General features: G+C 35.7%; 1 protein-coding gene across 6 annotated transcripts in view; it reads right to left on the reverse strand.

Annotated features, from left to right (window-relative positions):
* The window catches only part of CDH7 (cadherin 7), a 201,921-nt gene that overhangs the window by 27,969 nt on the left and 149,359 nt on the right, over positions 1-24,593 (reverse strand). For all 6 annotated transcript variants that reach the window (XM_043963768.1, XM_043963787.1, XM_043963758.1 and 3 more), the window contains 3 exons: positions 9,077-9,213; positions 6,207-6,328; positions 5,023-5,140 (listed from right to left, as the gene is read on the reverse strand). In XM_043963768.1, the coding sequence (XP_043819703.1) occupies positions 5,023-5,140; positions 6,207-6,328; positions 9,077-9,213 (377 nt within the window). The remainder of the gene's footprint in view (positions 1-5,022; positions 5,141-6,206; positions 6,329-9,076; positions 9,214-24,593) is intronic.

Here is a 24,593-nt window from a genome sequence, read left to right on the forward strand (position 1 = left end):
TGCAGTTGAATGATGAGGTTGAAAGTCAGACTACAGAGGATTTAGCAAAGTCAAAGAGAAGTGTAGAAGGTTTCTCACAGAATTTAACTTCAAAGAAGAAGAGAAATAGGATGACATCTGGTAAGGATGGTAAGATTAAGTGAGATTTTTTTTTTAGGGATAGAAGAGAGATTGACATTTTTTATAGGCAGTAGAAGAAGAGCCAATAGATAGAGAAAAGATTGAAGACAAGAGTAAGGATGGTCGTGGGGTCAATCTGCTGGAGAAGATGCAGGGCTGTCAGATCAAAGGTACATGTGGGGGCAGCTAGGTGGCAAAGTGGATAGAGCAGCGGCCCTGGAGTCAGGAGTACCTGAGTTCAAATCTGGCCTCAGACACTTACCACTTACTAGCTGTGCGACTCTGGGCAAGTCACTTAACCCCAATTGCCTCACTAAAAAAAAAAAAAAAAAAGGTACATGTGTTGGGTTTTAGCTTTCACAAGAAGGCCTCCTATTTATCTGAGACCAGAGTGAAGGTTAAGATAGTGCAGAAAGATGTCTAAGTAATATGAGATGAGACTGAGGGGATAAGTAGGGGATCTTGGCAAATTTTTTGGTAAAATATGAAGCTGGTGAAGAACTCACCAAGGGGTAGCTAAATAGTGCAGTGGATAGAGTGTCAGGCCTGGAGTCAGGAATTTGAGTCTTCCTGAGTTCAAACCTGGCCTCAGACACTTACTAGATATATGACCCTGGGCAAGTCACTTCACTCTGTTGACCTCAATTTCCTCATCTGTCAAATGAGCTGGAGAAGGAAATGGCAAACCACTCTAGTATCTTTGCCAAGAAAACCCAAAAGGTGTCAGGAAGAGTCAGAGATGACTAAAAATGACAACAACAATGAGGAGGACCTCAGCTGAAAGTGTGGGGTGGAGAGGATGTTTTTGGACACCTGAGATATGAAGTTTGGAACAGCTTTTGGGATAGAGAATCAATTTGGGAGTGATACAATGTCTGTCTTGCAACAAAGAGGGCCCTGTCTTATTCAGTCATTTCAGTTATGTCCAACTCTTTGTGACCTCATTTGGGGTTTTCTTGACAAAGATCCTGGAGTGGTTTTCCATTTTCTTCTCCAGCTCATTTTACAGATGAGGAAACTGAGGCAAACAGGGTTAAGTGATTTACCCAGGGTCACATAGCTAGAAAATGTTTAATCTGGATTTGAACTCAGGAAGATAAGTCTTCCTGACTCCAGGCCTGGAATTCTATTCACTGTGCCACCTTTCTGCCCTGCAGTTGTGTTAAATTACATAAATTTGTCCTGAATCTAGTAAGCACTATGTAGTGATTTCCTCTAGCTCAGTTAAGCAGCACATGAATAGGAACAAAGGAAGCAAATGATGAGATCTGACAAAACATTATTCATGACTGGACAGGGATTCAAGTATAGATGATAATGTTCACCAAATGTTTGAGAAAAGGACCATAGAGAATAGTTGCTAAGTCAGCAGTACAATGTAAAAAAATAAGAGAAAGAATATTTATTTTTCAAGTCATTTTTGCATAGTTTCACATACGATTTATTTTTTTCTTTAGGAAACAGCAAGAAGCACTGCTCATCCCAGAACGAATTTGGCTAGCCTAACTTTATTGATACCTTTTGAAACTGTCTACTGAATGTAGCATAGGTTCACAGATTTAGAACTAGAAGGAAATTTACAGATCCTCTAGTTCAGGTCAGTCAATTTACATGGGAAGAAATGAGGCTCAGAGAGTTTCAATGAATTGCTCATAGTCAGGAAGGAAGGAAACAAGTATTTATTAAATACCTACCAGTGCCAAGTATAGTGGTGAGTGTTTCACAAACATCTCATTTGATCCTCCCAATAACCCTGGAAAGTTGGTGCTACTATTATTGTCATTTAACAGCGGAAGAAACTGAGACAGAGAGATATTAAAAGACCTTCCTAGGGTCACGCAGCTAGTGAGTGTCTGAGGCAGGGTTTGAATTCAGGTCTTCCTAATTTGAGTACCATTGCTCGATCCACTGTGCCACATAGCAACCTCTAATGTCATAATCACACAGGTAATAAATTATAGAACTAGGATCTGAACTGAGGTCCTTTTACTCTAACCCAGGACTTCACAACAGCATGAAACAGCCATAGTTTACATTACTTGCCCAGACTCCTGCCACTGCCACTGGCCTGGTGATTCTTCTCAACTCTCTGAATGTTTTACTTTTAGGCTTTGTATAATTTACCACCAATGCCAATGCTGGCTCCAAATTCTTGATTTCTTCCTTCAGACAATGGACAATTTTGCCCACCAACCTTTTGTCCTGCTTAACTCAATTGAGAATTTGTGCTAAAGCAACAATGATATTGTATAAAAAGGAATAGCATTACATAATTATAATTTTAACATGTGAATGTTGGTCATCTATACTGTGATGGAATTCTCAAGATTATCTGAATATGTGTTTGTTTTGTTTTGTTTATTTTTGTTTTGTTTGTGAGGTACCTGGGGTTAAGTGACTTGTCTAGACTCCCACAGCTAGTAAGTGTGAAGGGTTTGCGGCTGAATTTGAAAATAGGTCCTCCTGAATCCAGGGCCGGTACTCTATCCACTATGCCACCTAGCTGCCCCTGAATGTGTTAACTAACAAGATAAAGGATTGATTTGATTATGAAATCATGATAAATTCTAACTTTATTTCAGTTACAAAATGCACAGGTAGGGATAAACATGAATGTAGTCAGTTTTACTGACTACATTTTAAGGTGTACTGGCTTATTTTACTAGCAAAGATTGTTGTTTTTTTCCAAAAAAATTTATACTGTTAGTAATTTAGTACCAATAATTCCATAATGAAAGAGCAAGCTGGATCCCATTCTGTTTCGAACATCATCAACAAAATGGTAAGATCACTTGTGATTGCAGAACATTTATTACCTGTGATTATGTGAGGCAGGAAGAACACAGCTTGATTTTCAAATCCCATCTGCCTGGCTCTTTCCATTTCTCTCTCTCTCTCTCTCTCTCTCTCTATATATATATATATATATATATATATAATATATGTATGTCTATGTGTCGATACACACACACAATTTTCTAAGGAAGTTATAGAAAGAATATGGAACCGTTAAAGGATACCATTCACATTTAAAAATTAGTGTCTATATTTTAAGAATTGTTCATGTGCATTAATATTTATATAAATCAAAAATGTGAATTCCTGTGCCTCTTATCAACAGAATATCAAATGGCATGAACGTGTCCTCATATAAATATTGTACTATTCAAGAATGGATATGAAATATAAAATGTCTTACATAGCAATAGAAAAAAATTAACATGGAGACACATGAGAGGTATAGTACATGACAAGGGTTCCCTCTGGCCAGATTATTGGCCATAAAATAGAAGCTACATAGGTGGAAAGTGACTTCTCATTTGATCCTGGCAATAACTCAAATTAGTTAGATAATATACAAATATTATTATTCCCATTTGAGAATTGAAGAAACAAGTACTAAGCCTCAGAGCCAGGACTCAAAATTAAGTACTTGGAGTCTGGATTTGGCATCTTTACAATAAACCATGTGAAATCCTTCATCTAATGATGCCTATCATTTCCTAGGAACAGGAGTTAAAATTACCTGATGACTCAAAGGTTTGTATGGGTGGAGAAGAGAGAATCTCTTCCTACTTATTCCTATTTCCTTTAGAAGGAGCACTTCCAGAAGAAACAGGATCAAAATCCCAACAAACCTATGCAGAAATGCCTACCATGGGTTATGATAGCTCTCCTCTCAATCCAAGAGCAACTTAGTAAGCAGTGTCTTGCCTAGTGACAACATAGCTATGTGCTAATGGCTTTCCCTTCTCCCAGCTACAAAGGGACTATCTTACTGCCAATATCATGTCCGGGAATAAGAGAAAGGCCTCAGAGAACATCATCTTCTCTCCTTTCTGACAATTCAACAAAATGAAGCCTGCATGAATGGTAAAACTGCATAGAAGAAGGTATAGACTGTGGTCTATATCCTAGCTTCTTCAACTGTGGGTTGCAACCCCATATGGGGTCACATAACTAAATGTGGGAGTCGCAAATATTTGGCAATAGTAAAAGGTTATGTACACCTTTTTTATATACCTATATACTCAGGGTCGTATAAAAATTTCTGGGGCAAAAAGGGGTCATGAGTAGGAAAAAAGTTTAAGAAGTCCTGGTCTAGATAGCACATTTTTGCAGGGGTAAACCTTGGAGGTACCTACAAGGTCACTTTCCTGAGGGAATTCAATGAAATACATTCCTCTGAGTTTTTTCCCTCCTCTCCACCCCAAAAAGTGATTTACATATAAAATCTAAACCAAAAGCATATTGAAGGTCTGGAATCTAATGCTGGGTGAGAACATTCATTACAGTTCAAATTATCTCTTAAATTAGTTGCAAATCCCTTACTTGTGCCAAGAAATAAATACACTGACTATGAATCAATGTGAGAACACGGCCTAGTGGAAGATGTGACATGGCTTATTAAAAGCACATGGATATGTTTCCTCTTTTAAATAAATGATGTAATAACTGAAAAGAAATACCATGATCTCTGTTTAAGTTTTAAATTTGTATTTTAGACTTAGAAAAATAAACAAATTTGAAACAGAACAATGTATAAAGCTTTAGGAAGGCAGTCAACTGGTACCCAATTTTAAAACTAATTTGGATAAAGAACTCAATGTACAAAAAGCAAAGCAAGTCACTTGAAGGAAAAAAAAATTGAAAGAATGATTTGACCTCCCACTCTTTCACTTGAGGCTTAAAATGATTTAAACAACAGCTTCTTCTTCATGACAGCTAATCCATAGATAAAAATTACTTGAGGGGCTCATTGCCCTTTAATTAATGTCCTTGCCAGCAAAAAAAAATAATAATCCATGTAGCTCATAATCAGCATTACTGAGCTAAACAACAAGGAGCTACTCAGTGAATACTCACCTGCTGAGTTCAGTGTTAACTGTCACTCAGTCTTACCTTTGTTGTCCTTTAGTGAAAAATTGTGATTATTTGCTGCATCAGCTGTTAAGCTGAAGTAGAACTGGTGACCATTGGATGGCTCATCTTTATCAACTGCACTGATTTTCTGGATAATCTAGAAAGAAATATTGGAAAGCATGAAAAAATAATAGGTGTACTGTTAATTGGCAAATATGCAAATAAAGTATCAAACATATATATGTCTTGTTGAAACAAGATTTTATAATGACATCAGAAGTTCTAAAATAGTATGACCCAGCATTCTAGTGTTTCCTGACTTTTTCTAAGTATGCTGTTAATTCTTGCCCACATCCTTAGACTTCCCCATTCCATAGCCACTGCCCCCATCTACACATTGCTATGTATTGTTCCAGGCTAGGAAGATCCCATTAAAAGTAGCATTGTACCTCCTCTGCTGAGAGTCCTGGGTATGTATAGAAAGAAAGTAGGAGGGGGAGGGAGTGTGGTAAGAAAAGGAAAGGAAGAGGAATCCTTAGGCTGAGTAATGTAATTTTGAGGCCTGGCTGCTAGGGAATCTTTTTTTTTTCTTACAAATATAAATCTTCAATAAATAAATCTTCATAGCAAAGAATATTGTGCTATGAGCAAAAAGAAAAAAACAAAAGAGAACCACTGAATTTCATGCTTTTAGTGGCTAAAAGTTTTACTGAGTAATTTATGGGAAGAGAGAAGGACAATATATTAAAATTATCTGAAGTAAATTCATTTTCAAATTTATCCATTGATTTATTATTATTTTGAAGCATCAGAAACAAATAATGCCATTAAACCTCTAATTGTATGAACCACAGATATTTAACAATACAGATGTGCAAAATGAGATCAACTGTGTCTGACACTTGTATTTGAAGGAAAATATACTTAAAATCTACTGGATACAACAGGGGATAGAACCCTTTTTGTGATCTGAAACATCTAGCCATTTACCAAGGCACTTTTAATTTTAAATGTTTCTTCCTGAGGAATTTTCACCATCTAAAAAATAGACCAGGATTTGAAGGTTACTTTCATGTTGGTTTATGTTCCACCTAAAAGTGTTAGTAAGATGGATGAAATTAGAGTTATAGTTTATTTTTAACATGTCAGTTATTCCAAAGGAACAGCAACATAACTTTAAGAAAAATGAGTGCATTTAGGGATGTAGTCACAATAATTCCTACCTGACCAGGTTGGGCATTTTCACAGACAGTGGTCTCATAATCCATGGCAAATTCAGGGGCATTGTCATTGATGTCCAATATAGTGATGGCCACATAACCTCTTCCTATTTGAGATGGATTCTCTAGATCAAAGAGAAAAGCTTCCTGTAAAATATTCATCTACTAAATATGTGTTTCTACTATCCTTTTGCTTTTAATCACAGGTTTAAAAAAGTAGTGATATCCTAAATAATAACACTTTCATCTCATATCTGTGATGTATCTTTACTACTAATAAAAAGGGGCCAAGATAGAATCTAGAATTAGATTCCAATCCATTTTAGAGCTTGAAGAGACCTTAGAGAAGTAATGGATAAGGCACTAGACATTGAGTGAGGAAGGCCAGTTCAGATCCCACTTTAGAAACTTACTAGGTATGTGATAGGTAAGTCATTTAACTTTTGTCTTATCTTCTGTTTCCTCCTTTTTAAAATAAGGGGTTTCATTTTGATGTTCTCTGAGATCCCTTCCAGCTCGAAATCTGTGACACTATTATCATCCTAAGAAAGAAGATAATTTAATGAAATGTTTCTATTTTGGAAATATTTAATTTGAGACCTCCCTGTGCTCTGGTCTTTACTTTCTGGACTTGAAAATCATGCTTCAGGGGCAGCTTGGTGGCAGATTGAATAAAGGGTTGGCCCTGGATTCAGGAGGATCTGGGTTCAAGTCTGGCCTCAGACACTTGTGACACTTGCTGGCTGTGTGACCCTGGGCAGGTCACTTGGTGCTCATTGCCCGCCCGCGCCCCCCCCCCCCCCAAGAATAGAAAATCATGATTCAGCTGCTATCTCATCTTGGAATTTTCCTAAGCACTTATAGCTTCCTTGCCCTAGAACATCTAACCATTCCTATGATACACCTCTTGCCTCATAATCTCTCTGCCAGGTCTGCCTTGTTCTACCATCGGTAAGTTACTCCAGAGGTCTCTATTTTATGAAGGGCCTTAGGTGGGCCAGCTTCATTCCCTTCCCAACCCCACTCCAATCCTGGCTTTCTGCACTTTAAAACCATTGCCCCACACCAAGTACCTCATCTTTCCCTCCTGCCACACCCCCATGCACTACTCCATTTTTTCAGCTCCCTTTTTGTGCTATGTTCTACAATCAGAATATAAGCTCCTTGAAAACAGGGACTTTTTGTTTTTGCTTTTATTTATATTTCCAGCACTTACTACAATGGCTGGCACATAGTAAGCACTTAACAAGTTGTCCATCCTCCTTCCATCTTTTTCTCCTTCCCTCCCCCTTCCTTCCTCTCTGCCTTTATTCCTCCTTCCCTCACTTCCTTCCTTCCTCTTTTATTTTTTAGGTGATTTGGCCAACAGCAGCTGAGAAGAAAATGGCAACATAATTCTGATCTTTTAGGCTCAGCAGAAAGAAAATTTACTAAATAAAATTCATTAGTTTTCCTGGAATACTGTATTGCTATTATATGAGAATGTGGATCAAAAAGGAAATGCTTCAGGTTTCCAGGATTCTATCCTTCAACAAACAAACTCTGAAAATTTTGAGAGTAGTGCTTGCTATATCATTTAGAGTACAGAATCCTGATTACATACAACTAAAGTCTGTTCCTTTCCATTTACCATGCAAAGGTGTTTTATTTGTTGTTATGCAAGTTAGGTATGCTGAAACAAACATGCCTTTTCCTTGGAATGCTGCAAATACTTTCTGCAAAGAATTTTTTCTTAAAGTGTTGCAATTTAGAATGCGTTTTAAGTAACATGACTAAAACTTTTAATGCTATGTTAAATTAACATTTAAAAGTTATTTTATGTACACAAAGTACTTCATCCACACAAATTTTGAGACAGTCTTAATGGAAATCTGCTTTCTACTAAACCATTTATTTTTAGTGGTTTCAGATCAAAGAATAATATTAGAGTTGTCTCAGAGAATGGAGAGCTGTTTGAAACACCAGAATGGTGCTGGATACTCAATGTATACTTTTACATGATATATTGTTACCTCTAATTCAATCAACTTCTGTTAAATATTGAAGAATTTTTATGTTTTTGTATGTGAGTTTAGGCCTGCAATTTCATCAGTGAAGTCAATGAGGAAACTCCCTCCACCAATGAAGATCAGCCACTTGTCTATAACATAGTCAATGGGTTTTACAGGAAGCTTTCCTTTAATTATTTCCTAATTATTCTGTACATAGCTTGTTTACATGTTCTCTTTGTTTGCAAGTTGTCTTCCAGATTGGAGTATAAACTTCTTGAGAGCAGGGACTGTCTTTTGCCTCTTTTTGTATCCCTGGCACTTAGCACAGTGCCCAGAACATAATTGGTGCCTAGTTAATGTTGATTGATTGATTAATGACTGAATCATAGCTGTCTTGGACACTGAGAGGTAAAGTAAACACTTATGAAAACAGAGTTAGTAAATGTCAGTGACAGGAGTCCAGAGATGGTCCTTTATCCACTATACTAAGAGCTGCCTCTTAGAAATTTGAGATAGAAAGAGAGATTGAAGTGTAGATTGATAGATATTTGGTAGATTAGATAAATAAAGAGCGAGGGGGAAAAAAGACAGATATGGGTATAGATATAAATATCTATACATATTTTTTTCAATTGTAGCCTAGGGGTTATAAAATGACAGTAACTCTGTAAGCCACACAGAGAAATGAATCATATATAGTTGATATTTTATAGGTTATGTTCTTAAATATTTTTACATATAAAGAATTATTAAATAATGATGGGATATTTTCAAGTTTTAATGAAAGTGAGAAATTATTATAATTAATATTAAATTATTAATCTTACAAAATGCAAATACACACAAACCCCAGAAGCTCCCAAAATTTGTTTTTTCACTTACGACTTTCCATTGCCAGGACTGTGATGTTATGAACAGCATTTGTCTCCCGGTCCAAAGACTTGGCAGTTGTAATGACTCCACTGTTGGCATCAATATTGAAATATCTCTCCAAGTCTGTGTTTCTATCTATTGAGTACCTAGTTGAAAGATTACAGAAAACTTCAAGATTTATATTTAATTATAGCTTGATAAAAAAAAAATTCATTGATTGCACAAGGAACAAAAGTAAAAAAAAAAAAAACCTGGATACTGTTTTTGTTACATTATTTCCAAGGTCATAATACACTAGACAGAGAGGCAGAGAGAACAGTGACTTGGAGGGTTGGCTTTGAAGTATGGACCTGGTTCAAATCTCGTCTCTGAATAATGTTGACTTTGTGACAACAGGCAAACCATTAACTTGTTTTCTGTTAGCAACTCTTTATATATACAAGTTTCTGTTTTCTATCAGTTATATATCAGGAGGTTTCTTTTATTAAAAAAGGATTTGGTCATCTTTATCTGGTTTTCCATAACCTCCTTACCTCCTTCTGCTTAGCAATAGTCAGACCAAGCTATATAAAATTTGGTGACCTTGGTGAAGTTTTTGGGTTCCCTTAACTATTAGACATTGCTTCTGTTACTCTCCTTGATTTCTTCACCTCCTACTGATCCCTTCATTTTAGATGCCTTAGCCTGGTTTTATTGCATTGTTACTCCATAATTTGTTTCTTATACCATAATGTGCTGCATGTTGCTGAAATAGTCTTCTGCTTTCTAGTAAAAGGGTGAAGTAGAAAGTGTCTTGAACTTGAAGTCAAGAGATCTGGCTTCTTGTCCTGGCTTTTCATCTTACTAGCTCCTGTAAGTTTGTTTCCTTATCTTTGAAACTGGAATAATACTGAGAAGCTTAAACACACACACACACACACACACACACACACACACAAATAGAGAGAAAAAAAGAATATTCCAAAGAGAAACTTGAGGTTTTTATGAACTGATGCAGAAGAAAGTAAGCAAAAGCAGAACAATTTATGCTATAACATAAATATATATTTTTTAAAAATCTGAAATACTTAAGATCTCTGATCTGTTTAATGATTAGTCATGATTCTGATGGACTATTATTGAAATAAGGTACCCATCTCCTCACAGAGATGTAATGGACTCAGAGTGGAGACATGCATTTTTTAGACATAGGCATAGCCATTGCCATGAACATGTCTTGTGTGCCTATATGGACAAGAAATCTGTTTTCCTTGGCTATGGATATTTGTCACAAGAGTTTTGTTTTTGTTTCCTCCTGCCCCACAGTGGGGTGGGGTAGGTGATAGAGAAAATAGATTTTTGTTAATTCAAAAAATGAAATTGTTATAACATAGACTTAATATATTTAGTTGAACTGATTACTTCATGTATACTAAATTTTAAAAAAAACACTTTTAAAAACTATGAAATTTAAAGGAAAAAATGTACATAAAAATCAGAAAGTGAACCAGATTTTCAAAAGTATTATTGTTTATATAATAATCAAATATTGATTCAAGAATTGCTGATCTGAAATACCATTAAAACTATGTAAACTCTCAAATGGTCTGATCATACAGTGTATGCATGTTCTATTGAGTGGATTACAAATGTAATACATCAATAGTAATGTTAGAACAGAAGTTTAAAAAAATAAAAACATCTATTTTATAGAACCTCTCCTTCCCATTGGAAATAAAATGCTTCATGATTTTCTCACCTTACTTTGGCACTGACTTGATTTTGAGTTGTCATTAGCAATGCCAATACAGTTCAGTATCTGGTATGTCCTATCAGATATAGGGCACAGACTAGGAGCCTGACATGACTCTGTGTCTGTTTTCAATGAGTAGCTTAGCTAAATTTAAAAAGGCCCATTACCAGAAGACCAGCCACCAAGCCATTAATTATTTTGGCCACAAACACCAAAGACCATTTACAAATTGTAAAAGATTTGCCATCTCTGTGGACTGAATATTGCAGGGATGATACGAACCCATTATACTTCTCCCTGCACTCTAAAATCTAGTCAACCTGGTCATTTCTCTGTTCCTCATTCCATTTCCCATCTACACGCCTTTTAATTGGTCATGCCTCATGTTTGAAATTATCTTCACCACCTCTTCCTCATAGAATCTCATTTTCTTTCAACATGCAGCCCAAGAATTACCTTCTACATGAAGCTTTTTGTAAGTTCCCCCGACTATTAACATTATTCTTTAATAATAACCTTGTGTTTGTTCTGCATATACCTACATATGTGTACATAATATCTCTCTAGAACATAAGGTCTTTGACAGACTAGATCATTTTATTTGTATCCCCAGCACCTAATACAGTGATTGGTACTTAATATATGCTTGTTGATTGATATTGAAGTAAATATGCATTAAATAAGCATATATTAAATAATAGATATACTTAAGATATCTGTGTACAAACATTTTTTACTGTTGTGAGCAGATGACTTGATTCTGGCTATTCCAAAACAGGGTAAACATTAAGAGTTTCTATCAAAAAATTTCAACTGAGGTCCTGGAATGGACTTTGTATCATTCAAGGACCAGCCTAGCTATGTTTGCTACTATAACAACAAAGTTAGAGAGTGGGTGATGTTTTTTAAAAAATAAATAACAGGGGAAGCTAGGTGGTGCAGTGGATAAAGCACTGGCCCTGGATTCAGGAGTACCTGAGTTCAAATTCGGCCTCAGACACTTGATACTTACTAGCTGTGTGACCCTGGGCAAGTCACATAACCCCATTGCCCAGCAAAAACAAAAACAAAAACAAAAACAAATAAATAAATAACAGCCACTAATATCAATTGTCAGTTAAAAGATGGAGGGGTTAAGGTCTATATCCATATAGGACGTATAGAGATGAAATCATGATCCTTAAAGCATGAAGTTGATGTATTTTATACATATCACACATAAGAATAAGACTGTATTTACACAGTACCCAAAGTACCAGCAGATTCAATCAATGTGTCAACTTTTTAAAAATCACAATTTTGCTAAACTTACTGGTTCGCAAAGTCAAAATTGTCAATCTCTATCAATGTACATATACAAATATAGAAAGACAAGTAGTTTTCTAATATCCCATGTTTATTTCTATGCATAATCCTATTAATTCTTCCTGAAATTAATTACAAACTTATTAAGCATCTACTATACGCAAAACATTATTCTAAGTACCAGAGATAAAGACAAAAGCAGCACAGCCCTCATCTTAAGGATTTTTCTTTCAGTTTTAAGTGAAGCAAAAAGCAGTGATAGTATGTACAAATCACTACTAGAGTTCAGTCTTTTGTATTTCTTTCTTGCTTTTGTATATTTTGCAACACAATGATGCAAGTCAACTCAATGACCTATACAGAGACTTATCTTTATGTTGTACCTAAGTGAAGTGGTAGGTATGTCATCTCTCTTTAAGGTGATTAATGAAGAGAAAGTACCCTAATGCATAGAAGACTAGATATCTAGATCCTTACAGTGTAAAAAGGCAGGGAATTTTGATGTGACTTCTTTTTTTTTTTTTTTTAGTGAGGCAATTGGGGATAAGTGACTTGCCCAAGGTCACACAGCTAGTAAGTGTTAAGTGTCTGAGGCCGGATTTGAACTCAGGTACTCCTGACTCCAGAGCCAGTGCTCTATCCACTGTGCCACCCAGCTGCCCCTTGATGTGGCTTCTACAAGCACTATTGTTGAGAATAAAAAAATCTCTCAATCACCAACACTTGTTCTGTATGATGCAATACAATTAAATAGGTCAAAAAGGGAAACATAATTTTTAAGTATCACACTTTGATATCATTATTGAAACAAAAAGCCTGTTACTTAGCTTTGGATATCAAATGATCTTTTTGAACATGTCCACTTATCACCAGTTATTAAATAACACTAAAATTTAGAAGGTGCTTGGTTTATGAATCTCAGGGGTACTTTGAGATTACAGAATGGACACTACCTGCAGCAGTCATAGTAACAAAACCACCTGCCAAACTATCATATCTAAACAGATAATAATAGCTAACATTTATAAAGCATATCATAATACTCATGATGGCAAACCTTTATATAACAATTTTTAATAATATCAACAGAAATTTATATAGTACTTCCAACTTTGCTAAGCACTTTCCTCAAATCGTGGGTTGTATGAGCAATACTGTCTCCACTACATAGATGAGGAAACTGAAACCTGGATGAGTCAAGTCATTTGCTCAAGATCACACAATTGATGTTAAGTAGATCTTAGACATATTTTAATGCACAGTGCCTAGGGAAGGTTAGCTTGATTGATTAGCATGAACCACATCCATATACAGGGGTTTGTCCCTGTATGAGTAATCTTTGCTTGACTGCACTGCCACAGTCTGCATCCCTGGGTCCAGGCAGTTGATCAATTAATCAATTAGTATTTATTAATCACTTATTATATACCAGGTACTGTGTAAAGCACTGGAGATAGAAAGAAAAGAAAAAAAGTAGTACTTGTCCTCAAGAGGCTTACATTCTATTGGGGGAGACCACATATTTGTGTGTGTGTGTGTGTGTGTGTGTGTGTGTGTGTATGTGTGTGTACATATAAACATATAGAGTAGATAGAAGGTAGCCTTTGAAAGGAAAGCACTGACTGCACTAGTGTAGAAGGATGGGCAATGCTTTCTGAGCTGAGAGACATGCTAAGAAGCAGAAGTCAGGAAAGAAAGCATTGTAGGGATAGGGGAGAGAAAGTGCAAAGACATGGACTCAATCTACTATGCAATGAAGCAATACATCTGGTGAATGGCACATTGGAAGGAGAGTGTAGCTGGACCATGGAAGTAAGCAGTGTATTGAGTTTTAAAAGCCAAGAAGAGTTTATATCTTGATGTCTTTACTAACCATCAAAACTGTGTATGAATTAGAACACTCTAATTAACACAATGTGGGTACAAAAATGTCAACCTGATGTAATAAAATAAAGGAGATCATGGCCAGTATACATATTACTATTACCTTTAATTGGTTAGGCAAAATCCCTCTCAATGGAGGAAAATCATCCAGTGAAAAATGATTTATTTTTAAAACTGGTGTATGCTGTCATCTATGAATGACAGAGAGATCATGGGTTTGGAAGTCATTCGTTCTTTATTAATAAACTCTCTCAAAAATCTTACAAAATGCTGAAGAATAGCCAAGGAGTGCATCAGTGTAGGATGTGGGGAGGAGAGCCTTCAGCATGTCAGTTCTACATATTACTGGCTATAGAGTTGACTGGGACTTAAAATCCACAAGGTCCTTACTTTAAATACAAAGTTCAGGTCAATTTATTTATTCATTTAATCATTCATTCATTCATTCATTCATTCATTCATTCATTTATTTATTTTGGTGAGGCAATTGGGGTTAAGTGACTTGCCCAGGGTCACACAGCTAGTAAGTGTTAAGTGTCTGAGGCCGGATTTGAACTCAGGTCCTCCTGACTCCAGAGACAGTGCTATCCACTGTGCCACCTAGCTGCCCGCAGGTCAATTTGTAAGGTCATTAAGAAAGAAGAAAGACATTCAATCAGTTAAGTATTTTTCTATTAAGAATTGTTTTTTACAGGTATAGACACATCCATTATGTGTGTGTGTATATATATACATATATATATATATATATATGCCCACAAATATTTCCTTTCCTGGATAGTTTTTTTTTTCCTTGACAGTGATGTAGCTGGTCTCCACAAACACATTAGGTTTATATTGTGAAACCAGAAGTCATTCTAATTATGGCATAAGGCCCTTAATAATCCCCAGGATAGGAGTTGTTTTCTTTCTTTTATCATACTAAAAAGGTAAAGAGAGATGTTCAAAAGCCTGTATTGAAATTATTGTAAAATAAATTATAGTATATGAATATGATGAAATATTATTATATGGTAAGAAACAGTGAAAATGATAAAAATTAAAATTATATGAACTAATGCAATGTGAAGAAAGAAAATCTATGAAAATGATATATCCAACTACAAAAAAATGTAAATAGATAAATAATAATGAAAAAAACAAAACAAAACTGGAGACCAAGCATGGGATATGAGAATTTTTCTCCCTCTTTTCTTAGCAGAAGTGGGGCCTCTTGATGAAAAATGCAATTCATGTTAAATTTGTGGATATGTTGGTTAGTATTATGAATTTTTCCTTTCTTTATGTAATTTGTTTTAAACCACGGTTCTTTCTCTAAAAAGAAGAGAAGTAAGAATAATGGCAGAGATGATGTAAAAGATATAAATTAAATAATATGTTAATTGAACGTATAAATATGAGCCAAATGCAAAGTAAGTTGTTTTCTCCCTAAAATGCATATAGCAGAGCTGTATTCATTCTATGGAGTCTAAATAATGCAATACTTAGTAATGTTAGAACACTCCATCTGAGGACCTATAAGCAAAAATAAGTCAAACACCCCTGTGTATAATAACTATTACCAGAGAATCCCATAACACAAATACAAATGCTTTTCTCATACTTCAGTTTTAAATGGAAACTGATTCCCATATTCCAAAGCCTTATCTCCAACAGCCTTCAGGACATTTCCACCTGTATATTTCTTTGGCACTTCAGATTCAACATGTCTAAACCATATTTAACATTCTCCCTAACCTGCTGTTTTATTTCACTTCACTATTTCTGTCAGTCACTCAATAAACATTTATTAAGTGCCTACTTTGTTTTTTTGTTTGTTTTTATTTTTGTTTTGTTTTGTTTTGTTTTTACATGAGGCAATTGGGGTTAAGTGACTTGCCCAGCAGGCAATGTGCTAAGTGCTGGAATACTAAAAGATGCCTGTCCTCAAGGAGCTCATAATTTAATGGGTGAGATAACGAGAAACAAGTAATGGGGGAGGTAAGAAAACAAATGTGTACAGGTATTTACAAATTGTGTTTGTGTGTGTGTGTGTGTGTGTGTGTGTGTGTGTGTGTGTGTGTGTAGGAAAGGTAGATTTGAGAATCATCAGATTAGATATATCCATGGAAGCTCAAATAGTGTTATAAGAAAAGAGGGTCTGAGACAATCTTGTTTGAAATCTACAATTAGAAGGAGTGATCCGGATATATCCAGCAAAGGACACTGAGAAAGAGTGATCTGATAGATAGGAGGAAAGCCAAGACAGAGGGATGTCCCTAAAACCTAAAGAAAAGAGAGCCTCAAGGATAAGAGGAGTAAAGACTGAGAGAAAGCCATTGGATTTAGCAATTAAAAGATTACTGGTAAATTTGGTGTGAGTCGTTTGGGGAAATAAGGTCAGAACTTGGACTGCAAGGGGGTTATGAAGAAAGTGAGAGTAAATAAAGTAGTGATACCTACTGTAGAAAGATTTATCAATGAGTTTAGCCAAAAAGGTCAGAAGAGATATAAAGCAATGATTAGTAGTGATGTAAGGATAAAGTGAGGGTTGTTTTTTTCTGAGGATGAGGAAGACATGGGTATGTTTGTAGGCAGTAGAGAAGGAGCCAGTAAAAAGGGAGAAATTGAAGATCAGCTGTATCACCATTCACTTAATATGCCAGATTTGAAATCTTGATGTTATTTCTAATATTTAAACACTAAGTAAGTCATATCAATCCTGAATTCACAAGATCTTCCTTTCTACTTCTACTGATATATTCCTAATATAAGATCTCACTACCATGGCCCATGGCTAGTATATTGACATTCATATTCATTGTTTTGCTTCATCCCACTTTTTGCTGTACTCTAAACTATCCTTCATTACCAAAAGTGATGTGACATTAAGAGACTCTGTCATTCTTACTACCTTAAAACAATTTCCTTACTTTAATCAAGAAATTATATATATGCATATATGTATATATATACATACATAAACACATGTACACATACACATATATGTATATGAAGTATCTAATGCATGCAAGGCCCCCTGCTAGGTGCTAGGAATACAAATATGAAAGGGCCTTGGGTGGATACCAAGCCATCTCACTGTGCACACTCACATGAGCATCTGAGCCCTTATATCCCATAAATAACAATGTATTAACTCCATAGGGGACATGTTATCCTTATGATCATGAAAAAGGAATGTGGCATATTTGAAAAAATACTCAATTTGGGGTAAGGAAATCTATTCCCTAGTTCTCTACTTCTCTTTATGAATTTATATATATATATATATATATATATATATATATATATATAAGCTACAACTTTCCTTAGCCTCAATTTCCTCACTTATATAATCATAATGTCACCCTGGTTTTAATTCTATTCAACAAATAATTGTTAAATATCTACCATGTAACCATAACATTAACAATGTTACCACAATAAAAATCCTTACTGATCGACTGAATGCACAGTGGAAATGAAGTAGAATTTTTAAAAATTCAGGAGTTGAAATACAAAGGTGAGTCAAATTATCCCAGCAACAGTCAAGCACTAAAAGAAATGGGCAAAGAGCCCAATCCCCTTGACACCAAGTTCATCGCTCTATTGAGAACACACACTAACATATTTCTTTCTAGAATCCTGAACTCTGTACCCCCAACTTCATTACACATACCAATTATGTGTAGCATATGGTAGGCATGTGTTAGGCAACATAAAACCTGTAAACCTAATCCCTTGGTAAAATGACTCAACCCTAAACACCTGATTCTTTAATCCTTGTCACACTGTTTTTTTACAAGTCATATTGGGCTTAATGTCAAGAAGTTCACACTGCCAATGCCCTCAGGTCCTGGAAAATAATACTGTTTTGTTTTTCTTGCAACATATGGTCTTCACCTAAAGGCATTTCAAAAAGTGTCAGGAAACAGTATCTAAAGTTTTAAAACTTTTTTCCTAGCTAATAAATTAATTTGGAACTGAAACTAACAGCACCCCAGAGAGTTCTACTAAAACTACCCATATGCTGGCATTCTCAGAGCATTTTATTCTGTGATTGTTGAAAGTATAGTTTAAATGAATTCACAGGTCCATCAAACCACCTACTTAATTTGTGTTCATATACGAACAGTTTATGAACCTTTTATCTTTGTTATAGATTGACCATTCTGGTTTTCATCATTCTCCCTGACAAGGGCTTGTTTTTCTCACCTAGTTTGACCAATATGTGCATCCTATTTAATTATTATTAATTTGCATTTATATAGCACTTTAAGGTTTACAAAGTGTTTTTAAAATATTGTCTCATTTTATCCTCACAACAACCCTGGGATGTAGGTGATATTTTAATTTCCATTTTACAAATTAGGAAATTGGCAAATATAGGTTAAATGACTTGCCTAGGTTCACACAGTAAGTATCTGAGGCTACATTTGAACTCGGGTCTTCCTGATTCTAAGTCCAGTGTTCTATCCACTGTTGCCATGGTTTACTGTATTATCAGTATTAAGCTCAATTTGAAATCAATAAGTTATGTGAAATAACATCAGACACATAAATGTTAAAATATGTGACCAGAAGGAGAGGTGGGTTGTTCATATAGCAAGAATCACAGACAACTGTTCTTATAATCAGATATTAAAAGAACAAGATAAAAGATTCCCAACTGCTAGATAGATATGACACTGAGAATTTAAGGACAAAAATAGCATTAAAAAAGGTAGCTTTCAAAGTACTATTTGTTGATAAGAAAAGTGAATACTAGGCCAAGCACATGGCATTTTGTAAAGTGCCAGGAGAAACAGAACAGATGATAAAGTAGCCAATGCAGTCATATGCTCTTAGGACACCTTCTTTGTGTAAAACACAAGAGAAACGAAAGTTTTAAAGATAAAGAAAAAGCCACAAGGGGGCAACCAACTATCTACTTATGCTTAATATAAGCTTAAGTTCTTATGCCAATAAAGAACTCTTCTACTGGTCCTGCCTCAACACTTTACCATCTTAATTGAGCATCAATTTATTCAAGACCTCCTCTTAGATATTTTTTCAAACTACTACTGTTCAATGCTTTCGCATCATGATTCACCCTAACTGACCACAGAGAACAAACTAGAAACCGTCTAGCATCCTTGCTCAGGTTCTTCTTGGCTTCTGAGCCTTACCTCATTTTTTAATATTTGGCTCACCCGCACCCTCCCCTAACCCCCTTAACCACAGCTCCAATTCCTTTACCCCTTATCTTTTGCTCCGATCATAAAGAGTCCTGTTTTCTAACCTGAAAAACAGGATTTATAATTTTTCTTCTGATATATTCACTTTCTAGTTTTGAACTGACTTTTCTTTACAGGCAAGTTCCTTCTTGAGAATGCTGTTGAGAATGTGCCCAAACACTCAGCTCTGTAGACTACCTCAGTGATCTGGATGCTCCCTCTAAAAATACAGATGGCGATTTATGCCATACAACTCTTGTCCATGTCCTACCATAAGTTGGTCATGGGGGTTCTACCCAGAGAACTTGAAGTTTTCCTTACTTTCTTTTGACACCACAAGAATACCAGCAGCTCATCCGGGCTGTCTACTTATTAACCTTTCCCCTAGCTACATGGCTATTCCATCTTTTCTTATAATCACACATTTCTTTGAGGGCATCTTTTTGGGCTGACTCTTGTTAGAAATTCCTCACCAGAATACTATTGTGCTATTATGAAATGGTGAGCAGGATGCTCTTAGAGAAACCTGGAAAGACTTACTGATGCAAATTGAAATGAGCAGAATCAGCAGAACACTGTATACAGTTTTAGAAATGTTGTACAATGATTTACTGTGAATGACTTAGCTATTCTCAGGAATACAATTATCTAAGATAATTCTGAAGGACTTATGATGAAAGGTGCTGTTCCTCTCCAGAGATCGAAGTGGTGAAGCTTGAATGCAGGTCAAAGATACTTTAAAAAAAAAGTTTTGTTTTTCTTTGGGGGGGGGGGGGATTTGGGTTTTTTTTTACTTAGATGGAAATTTTTTTTTCATGACTACACATGCATAACCTATGTCAAAATCCTTGTCTTCTCAATTAGGCAGGGGGGAAGGGAGAGAGAGAATTTCGAATTCTAAATTTGAAAAAATAATGTTAAATTTCTTTTTACATATAATTGGGGGAAAATAGAATATTGAAAAACAAGTTCTTCATCAGTTATATGTTACAGCATTCTCAAACACACCATATATCTCTCCATTGCCCTCTGTGAGATACTTATTATGACTTCTTTGGTAACATTTATTCCATGACTCACAGCCATAAAGCAACATCACTAGAATGGTGAAATTTATTTTTTTGGTGGGGCAATTGGGGTTAAGTGACTTGCCCAGTGTCACACAGCTAGTAAGTGTTAAGTGTCTGAGCTCATATTTTAACTCATGTCCTCCTGAATCCAGGGCTGGTGCTCTATCCATTGCGCCACCTAGCTGCTCTGAATGATGTAATTTTTTAAAAAATTGATGTTGATGACTTCTGGTGCCAAGATGGCAGCATGAGGAATGAACCCTTTGAAGCCCTCACAACTTCTCCACACAACCAGAAAACCACTTCAGAATTTATCTAGGAGCAGGAAGGCAGGTTAACAGCACAGCAGGAAACATCTATCTCACTGGGTGGTAGGGAAATCTGGTCCAAAAGCAGCAGCAGCAGCCAACCAACCAGCCTCCTAACAGGGAGCCTGCAGCAAGTCTCCAAGCCAGGGTAAATCTACCAGTGAGGCCTTGACCCCATTGCTGGCCACTAACGAAACCCTATCGCAGGGCTGGCCAACAGTGAGAGTCTAACCCTGGAGCCTGCCAAGAGAGACCCTGTTTCCATAGCAACCCATAAATTGGGCTCCATCCCAGAGGCAGATCAGCAAGGAGATTCCTCCTCCAGGGCCAGGCACCAGAAAGACTCTAGCAACCCAGCAGAAAGACCCTACCACTAGACCAGGCCAGTAGCTAAACCCCACACACAGAGGAGGTTAATTTGGAAGCCCTTCCCCTACCATGCCCCAGTATAATCCCAAAAGGAAGTTTACCCTGCAGTGAAAGCAAAGAGCTAAACCTATAGCCCACTGAAAGCCAGTAGTAAGAACTTGAGGCACAGCACTAAAAGTCTTGGACAGTATAGGACAAGAACCCAACTCTTACATAAAAACACCAAACCATAAAAAAGGCAAGAAAGGAAATGGGCTAAAAACAAATAAAACAAACAAACAGAATTTAACTACAGAAAGTTACCATGGTGACAGGGAAGATCAAGGCATACACTTTGAAGAGGATAATAGTGTCAAAATGCCTACCTGTAAAGCCTGAAAGAAAAATGTAATTTGGTCTCAGGCCCCAAAATAATTCCCAGAAGAGCATAAAAAGGACTTTAAAAAGAAAAGTAGAAAAGTAGAAGAAAAAAATGGGAAAGAAATGAGAGTAATACAATGGAATCAAGAAAAAAAGAAGTCAATAGCATGGGGAAAGATATGTAAAAATCTATTGAGTAAAATAACTCCCTAAAAAATAGAACTGGTCAAATGAAAAAGAAAGTACAAAAGTTCACTGAAGAAAATAATTCCTTAAATATTAGAATTGAGCAAGTGGAAGGTTATGACTATGCGCCATCAAGATTAATAAAACAAAATCAAAAAAGTAAAAAATAATAGAAGACAATGTGAAATTTCTCAATGGAAAAACAACAGACCTAGAAAATAGATCCAGGACAGGTAAAAGAAGAATTATCAGACTAAATGAAATCCATGATCAAAAAAAAGAAGAAGGAAAAAAAAGAATGGATAGCATCTTTCAAGAAATTATCAGAGACAACTACCCTCATATTATAGAAACAGAGGGAAAAAAAGACACACTGATCACCTCCTAAAAGAGATCACAAAATGTAAACTACCAGGAAAATAATAGTCAAATTACAGAGCTCACGGACCAAGAAGAAAGTGCTGCAAGCAATAAAAAAGAAACAATTCATATCATGAAGCTACAGTCAGGACTATACAGGATTTGGGAGTTTTTGCATTAACAAACTGGAGGGCTTAGAATATGATATACCAGAAGGCAAAGAAATTAGGGTTAAAATCAAGACTCACCTACCCAGAAAAATTGAATATAATCTTTCAGTGGAAAAAAAAGGAACATTCAATGAACTAGAGCCACTTTAAGCAATCCTAATTAAAAGACCAGATTAATCTGAATAAAAAATTTGACCTCTAAATACAAAATTCAAGGGAAACACAAAAAGGCAAAAAAAAAAAAGAAATAAGAAAGAGAAAATATAAGAAATTTATTAAGGTTAAATTATTTATATTTCTATATGAATTATTCTACATAAAGAGGTATAAAAGAGTCATTGTAGTAGAGAGGAAAATGTGGGGGGGGACACAGCTTAAACTTTACACTCATTAATATTGGCTCAAAGAGGGAATAACATATACATTCTCTTGGATATAGAAATATATCTTACTCTATAAGGAAGTAAAAAGGGATAGGGATAATAGAAGGGGGAAGGGGACTGATAAAGGGAAGGTGCATTGGGGAAGGCAGTGATCAGAAGTAAAACACTTGTGAGGGAGGAAAGGGTTGGGGGATAATTGAGAAATATACAGTTAGTTATAACTATCGATGTGAATGGGATGAAGTTACCAATTACAGGGAAGTGGATAGCCGAATGGATTAAAAACCAAAATCCTATAATATTTTGTTTGCAAAAAAACACATCTGAATCAGGGAGATACACAAAGGGTAAAGGTAAGGGGCTGGAGCAGATTTATTATGCTTCAGCTACAGCAAAAAAATCAGGGATAGCAATCATGATCTCAGACAAAGCAAAACCAAAAATTAATCTAATTAGAAGAGATAAGGAAGGAAACTATATCTTACTGAAAAGGTACTATAGACAATGAAGTTCTATCAATACTAAACATGCAACAAATGGCATAACATCTAAATGTTTGAAGTAGGTGAATGAGTTATAGGAGGAAATACATAATAAAATTATACTGATGGGAGACCACAACTTTCCCCTCTCAGATGTAGATAAATCTACCACAAAGTAAACAAGAAAGAATTTAAGGGGGAGAATAAAATTCTGGAAAAGTTAGATATGATAGTAGTCTGGAGAAAACTGAATGGGAATAGAAAGGAATATACCTTCTACTTGTCAGTACAAGGCACCTACACAAATGACTAATATGCAAATGTTATACATAATTGCACACGCATAACCTATATCTGATTGTTTATCATTTCAGGGTTGGGGAGGGGCGGGATGGAAGTAGGGAAAGAATTTGGAACTCAAAACTTCAAGAAAAATCTTTTTTTAAAAAGATGATATTTTGTTTCCATGGAAAATTTGGAGTATTAAAGGAGCCTTGCAATATCCTAAAGGCAATATTGAATCCTGTCATAATAATCATAGCTCATTCCTACATGGCCTTTTATAATGTACAAAAGCACTTGGCCTATAGCAGATTGATTCATCAGCATAGACCCAAGAAGTCCTAACCAATGAAAATTTTCAATCAAACTAGTTGATTAGTCCTGAGATTATTTGTATAGTTGAAAGAGTACTCATGTCTTGGGTTCAGAAGATCTGGATTCTAATCCTGGTTCTGATATTGACTAACTATATAACCCACAAAAATCCTTTAACTTCTTTTTCTCACTCTTTTCTTCATCTATAAAAAGCATACCTATACTACCTACATCACAGACTTATGAGAAAACCATTTCCAAAACTTTCAAAAGTAGTAAGATATCTTGAGATTATTAGTATTTAATTTATTCTGGCATTCTTTTTGATACATGCTGTGTGTACGGGTTGTGTAGGAATTTTTAGTCAATATAAAGTTCTTTGCCCCTGAGGATAATAAGTAAAAGAGTAACAGAACAGAAAACCAATAATACAGAGGGAAAAGAAAGGTCAAAATTTCAGTAAACAGAAAAGAATCATGAGTATGAACAAGGTCAGATTTCAAACAAGTGAATACAAGGGGAAAAACTTCCTATTTATTGGATAAAATCTACTTATCCCCACTACAGCTTATCTTCAATATAAGCAGCAAAAATCTTTAATCTGAAAAATTGTCAGAGACGGGAAAAGGCTGTATTTCTGCCATGGACAGATGACATCTGCAATGTGTTTAGTTTTAGGCCCTGCATTTTTTAAAGAATTATTTCTTTAAAAGAACATGGAGAGGGAATTTGAGACCATACCATAAGAGGATGGTTTGAAGGGATTGTGCTTGGTTAGCCTGGAGAAAGAAAGACTTGATATGAGGGGAGGGGTGGTGGAAAGAGGTGGGGAGATGGTAATTGTCTTGAAATACTTGGAAAACTGCCACATCACTCAATCAATCAACATTTGTCAAGTATCCACTATGGACCAGGCATTGTGCCACATATAAGAGGCATTAATATTGCTCTGCTTGGCTGCACAGTGTAGAACTAGAGGCAAACAGTAGTCAACTGCTCTGAGGCAAATTTTAGCTTAATAAAAAGAAAAAAATTCTCATAAGTAGAGGACCCCAAATTAGAAAGTATTATTTAGAAAAGTTATGAGTTCCCTATCGCTGGGGGTCTTAAAACTGTTAACAGGTA

The sequence above is a fragment of the Dromiciops gliroides genome, chromosome 1 (assembly GCF_019393635.1).
Source record: "Dromiciops gliroides isolate mDroGli1 chromosome 1, mDroGli1.pri, whole genome shotgun sequence".
NCBI classification, from domain to species: Eukaryota; Metazoa; Chordata; class Mammalia; order Microbiotheria; family Microbiotheriidae; genus Dromiciops; species Dromiciops gliroides.